Source organism: Nuphar pumila, chromosome 3 (genome assembly GCF_984573655.1).
Source record: "Nuphar pumila chromosome 3, dmNupPumi1.hap1.1, whole genome shotgun sequence".
In the NCBI taxonomy this organism is placed as follows: domain Eukaryota; kingdom Viridiplantae; phylum Streptophyta; class Magnoliopsida; order Nymphaeales; family Nymphaeaceae; genus Nuphar; species Nuphar pumila.
In genome coordinates this window covers 144,729,307-144,735,225 of record NC_143251.1, presented here as the reverse complement: position 1 = coordinate 144,735,225, position 5,919 = coordinate 144,729,307, and the positions used below count along the sequence as shown (strand labels likewise).

Below are 5,919 nucleotides of genomic sequence, written 5' to 3'. Positions count from 1 at the left end.
GATTTGTCACTACGCCCATAGCATAATAAAATAGGCAAAGCACACCTTTTCAATCCAAAGGCTAAAGACATCATTTTATATGGATCGTACACGAAAATCTCAGTCAAAGGATGGGTCCTGATATGAGTTTTTTTTTCAAGAAAACATTGAGATTCTTTTTTCCTGGAATATCAGGCAAAAGATGGATCTGCAATTTGGTGGTTTATCTTTCTCTGCCTGATCATGTCCCACCACAGCAAGTTTGGCTTGTTTTTTTTTCCAAGAATACTACAAGACTTACGTAGAGGAGTAAAAACTCCAACCAGTTGAATTGGAATAACAAGATTAAGACGCCTTGAAGTGCAATAATCGAAGAGAGAGAGAGAGAGAGAGAGAGAGAGAGAGAGAGATCGCGCGGTTTTTGAGGTTGACTCAGAAGACGACCAAAGCCTTATATATGTTACTTCATATGTAAAGCCTCTATATAAGCACACCTCCTCTTTCAATTCTTACACTCACCAACGAAAAGAGAAGATCTAGAGAAGCACCTCTTATAAGGTTCCAATATGACTCCTTTTACCACCTTCTTCCCTCTCCTCACAACCATTCTTTTCTTCACCACACTTATCCCCTCTTCCCTCTCACAGACCGACCCCAACCAAGTTGCCCCATCCAATGCCTGCAATGTGACCACCAACCCTTCCTTCTGCAAGTCCCTCATACCTCCTCAGACACGCTCCAACCTCTACGGCTACGGCCGGTACCTTGTCAAGAAGTCCCTGGACCAGTCGGCGATGCTTTCGTCCCTCATAGACCACACCATAAGGGACAACGCCACACTCACTGCACCAGGAATAGGCGCTCTCAAGGATTGCTTGTTCCTCTCCCAACTCACCAATGACTTCTTGGTAACCTCCCTGAGCACTCTCCAATCTAGCGACACGACCACCCTACAAGATTCGCAGGGTGACACGGTCCAGACCCTACTCAGTGCTATAGTCACGAACCAACAGACGTGCTACGATGGGCTCACCCAGGCTTCCTTCTTAAGAAGCAAGAACTCACTCTATGCACCACTTGCGAATGGTTCTCAACTCTATAGTGTGTCCCTAGCCATGTTCACCCACTCCTGGGCGCCTAAAACCAGGACCAGGAGGGCTCCCAAGCCCCATCGCAAGCTGCTCGACGATTTGAGGGTTGGGCGAGGCGGTTTCCCCAACTGGGTGAACCGAGATATCTTCCGGCTCAATAGGAGGATGGCGCTTGACACTGGCAGTGTGCTGGTGAAGTCCATAGTCACGGTTGCTCAAGATGGTAGTGGAAATTACACCACCATCGGCGATGCCATCGCTGCCGCCCCGAATAACACGCTACCCAGCATTGGCTACTACGTGATCTACGTCAAGGCCGGTGTTTATGAAGAGCATGTCAATATAGACAAGAAGAAGAAGAATCTGATGATGTTGGGGGATGGCATCAACCAGACCATCATCACCGGTAACCGCAGTGTGGTAGATGGCTTCACCACCTTCAACTCTGCAACTTTTGGTAAGCTCTCTGTCATGTTTCCTTCTTCTTTTTCTTTGGATTGATATCTGATGATTATCTAGAATGTGCTAGCTCTGGTGTTAAAAAAAAATCAAAAAACAAAATAAAAAAAGCATTAGCTGGCTTTGGTGGATTTAGGAAACAAAAAAAGCATTAGTTGGAGTTAAATTTCGCATCCAAATTCGTCTCTCTCTCTCTCTCTCTCTCTCACACACACACACACACACACACACACACACACACACACACACACACACACACATCTACCTTACATGACTTCGGTGCCGTAATCTAATACCAAACTTCAACTTTGTGCAGCTGTAGTTGGACCAAACTTTGTAGGCATGGACTTAACAGTGCAGAACACGGCTGGGCCAGACAAACATCAGGCAGTGGCGGTCAGGAACGGTGCTGATCTCTCCACATTCTATCGTTGCAGCTTCGAGGGATATCAAGACACACTCTACACGCACTCCCTCCGTCAATTCTACCGAGAATGCGACATCTACGGAACCGTCGATTTCATCTTCGGCAACGCTGCCGTCGTCTTCCAAAGCTGCCACCTCTATGCCAGGCTGCCCATGGCTGGCCAACAGAACATGTTCACAGCACAAGGCAGAACAGACCCTAATCAGAACACAGGCACCTCCATCATAAACTGCTCCATACTGGCTACCCCAGACCTATCTGCCAATGGCCAGATCAAGTCATTTCTTGGTAGGCCATGGAAGAACTACTCAAGAACTCTTTACATGGAGTCCTTCATTGACAGTGTGATTGACCCTTCTGGTTGGGCACCATGGTCTGGTGATTTTGGCCTGAGCACGTTGTACTATGGGGAGTACAACAATACGGGACCAGGAGCAGACACTAGCAACAGGGTGACATGGCCTGGATACCATATCATGAGTTCAAGTGACGCCACCAACTTCACAGTGGCCAACTTTGTGCAAGGTGATGTGTGGTTGCCTGCCACATCTGTGCCCTTTTCAGTTGGGCTCGCTTGAGTTGGAACAGATTTGTTAGGAAAAGTGGGGTTGAAATCAAGAAGCTCCTTCTTGGTTAATGAAGTGGATAGACTTCAAATTTGTTTATTCTTCAACAAGTAGAGGATGATAAACTTCAACACATAATTATAATCAATGTAGTCTTTGAATTTAATTAATTACTTATACATTCAAAATGTAGTAGTTCATCACATGCTTTTCTTTTTTTATATATTCTCAATAGTCTGTACTGTTGCTCTTGTACTTCAAAAAGTTGACATTCAAATTTCTCAAGTTGGCTTGGTACTCCAAGATCTTCTATTGGTTATTGGCTTTGGGACCAGAGTAATTGTAGTAGGCAAAAGCCCTAAATCTCTCCTTGAAACAGTATATATATACTGGGCCAAGGGAACCCACCCATCACCTACTGCACACATTGCTAGCTAGCTCTCTGATTGTTAAAAACCCTTGAGGTCGATCTCCCCTGCCCACCAAGGAGTGCACCAAGTTCGACTTTGTGACAAGCAATGCCTCTCAATGCGTCTCATGAGTTTCGAACAAATAATGTCCCATCAACTTGGTGGAATTCACAAGTCTCCCCTAGCAGATGAGCAGAGCTCTGGTAGGCTGAAATAGTACAAACAATTGGTGAAGTAGTTTGATTAACCGCCTATAAAAAGAAATCGACTTAGGCTATAATTGGGAGCCTTGCAATGGGATGGAAACATTGTTTCAGTGTGTTGCCAAAATATTGTTTCGTCAATGTGTGATGTTGAGAGATGGAGTTGCCAAAAACATCGTCTCACGAAATGTGTTGAAATGTGGTATTCGGCCTGCCAGCACCAATCCCAGTGCATTGTTTCAGCAACACCGCTCCCAAACAACAAGAGAGTCTGAGAGCATGGTGGAAACCACAACACAACCCCAATTCAAAGCTCCCAAACATAGCCTTAGTAGTAGTATTGCTTAACAAATTATTTGAGGAATACGCTTCACTGATTTATAGAATCCATAAGATTGTAAGTGCCCAGGTTTGAAGTGTTTCAAAAGATAATTGAGGAATATGCTTCGCCTATTCATAAAATTAATAAGATTGTAAGTTCCCAAGTTTGATGTGTTTCGTGTTTGAACTTTAGATATCTCTTGGTGGTATCTTCTAATTAATGAAACTAAAGGATATAATGGAATTATCGAGAATACAACACAACCCAAATTCAAGGCTCCCAAATATAGCCTTAGTAAAAGTAGTTATGCTGGCAAGATATTTGAGGAATACACTTCACCGATTTATAAAATCCATAAGATTATAAGTCCCCAGATTTGAAGTGTTTCTTAAGATATGTGAGGAATATGCTTAGCCTATTCATAAAAAATGTTCAACCTGTTCATTTTTTCTCAAATATATTCGGTACAGTCAATTATACATGTAATCGATCCAACAAAACCTTTTATTTTTTTTCCTTACCCTAGGTTTGTTTGTTTCATTCCTATGAAAGGGGGAAGGTCTTTCTTGAAAAAAGATATGGATTTTTTAAAAACTCTTTTAAGCTCGTCCTTCCCATGAAAGTAGTTTTATATGCATAGGAGGAGGTATGAAAGTAGTTTTATATACATGACACTTTTTGATGCAACACATCCGGGCGACTTCGAGGAGAACATGATGAAGACACATTCAGGAAAGGAATACTGGCAAACCCGAACATGCATGCCAACCTAGCTCACACCCAACTTCAATCAAGCCCGCCAGGCGAAAACATTATTTTTTGGGTATTTTTGGAACTTTATGAAATTTATTTTGAAGAAACTAAAATATTATTTTGTTCGAAAATCATTTTTTTTAGAATCTAGATAATATTTAAGATTTATAAGAATTTTTGTAGCAAAAAAAAATTAATATTTTTTTTTCCAATTAACCCTATGGATTCAGATCTATTTACTGCAGCTTGTTAGGGTCCATTTAAGCTACTGGAGGGTGTAGTGGGTTCTGGAGTAATTTTGTTTTATTTTGGATTCACAAATGTAACTTGGTATTTCGATCTCAAGCTATTAGTTTTTCAAGAAAAAATAGTTGGTGAGAACCACAAGAGCCAATTGGGTCTTCAACTAGCTGATGAGCCTTGGACCCATTGGGGTCCAAAGGGCGGTAGCCCTAGCTCCGACAACATAACGTTGAGCCATCCTCTTCTTTTATAAAATACATCAGTAAAGATGTGAAGAGATCCTTTTTTGCTGCTGTGAAAACAAACCTCCATTGACAAAGGTGTGTGCGGTTAGAGAACCTAGCCTTGTCGCTCTCACGATCTTGACCAAACGTAGACCATCGCGTGGTTCGTTTGGGTGTTGTAGGTCACTTGGACATATTCCTCCCTCTTGTCCAGCGTTTGATGCCAGAGCTAAGCCCCTTGTGCTATTTTTTGTTCACTTTAATCGTTATGCTGATTACATTTTTGTTTGAAACAATTTATTGAAAATCCTGATTTTTGGAATGATTAAAAGAATGAATTGTTAGTGTTTTATGAGATTGTTTGCGCATGAAATCTGCTAAGGTGTTGCAGACAGTTAATCTACTCCTGAATCACTTCACATAATTGTTGTGTTGATCGATTCATGCATTCTCTATTCTTGTTTAAAAAATCAGATTTGAATATTGCGATTGCATCATATTTTTTATGTCTGATTAATCTGTTTAATTTAATCATGATTCATAGAAGGTATTGTTTTGGTCAAGTCCTCAATTTATTTTCATGAATTTTTATGTTATTTCAAAATGCATACTCGATGTCTAAAACTCTGTTGTGAGACACCCACCAAGTGTTCAGTGGAATGCCCGAACGACCTGATTACCATTCGTTAGGTTCGATTCTTTGGGGTTGGATTTCTCGTGGTTACTAGTGGCTCCTGTCTGGCCTACAAAATGCCCACTAGTCTAATGCCTAAATCGCTGATGAACCGTGGTCGTTTGGTGAACGGTAAGTATCTGAACCAAGGGCCATCTCTATCTTGCATCATAATTTGAGGCATCAATTGGTGGTTCATTAATTGCATTTTCAGTTACCTTGCGTCTCGTTAAGCTTAGTGACCATGAGAAATAGCGGTACTAAAATTTTCAGTTCTAAAGTTAAATTGTAAATTTTTTGTTAGCGTTATTTTGCCTTGAATCTTAGTATATCATTGCTACCCAGTCTTATTCCATTTGTGTTTGAGGGGTTGTTAAGGCCATGTTCTTACAGATAGTCTAGGTGCCCGACTCCTTGGTTCTTTCCCGTATACCATCATCGTTAGTTTCATATCGGAGCATGATGCAAACACCTAATTAAGAGGAACATGGACACGGAGGCATCCACGATCACCAATGTTCCCAACAAGCAAACAAGACACTAAACTATGCCTAAAACTAAACAAATAT

At 41.5% G+C, this 5,919-nt stretch overlaps 1 protein-coding gene across 1 annotated transcript; it reads left to right on the top strand.

Moving 5' to 3' along the window:
• The first annotated feature begins 496 nt into the window (after window positions 1-496).
• LOC149844252 (pectinesterase-like) lies at window positions 497-2,828 on the top strand. The gene is made up of 2 exons (XM_090002109.1): window positions 497-1,527; window positions 1,846-2,828. Exons 1-2 carry the CDS (start codon window positions 546-548, stop codon window positions 2,532-2,534), a joined length of 1,671 nt encoding a protein of 556 aa, XP_089858235.1. The 5' UTR covers window positions 497-545; the 3' UTR covers window positions 2,535-2,828.
• The last annotated feature ends 3,091 nt before the right edge of the window (window positions 2,829-5,919 follow it).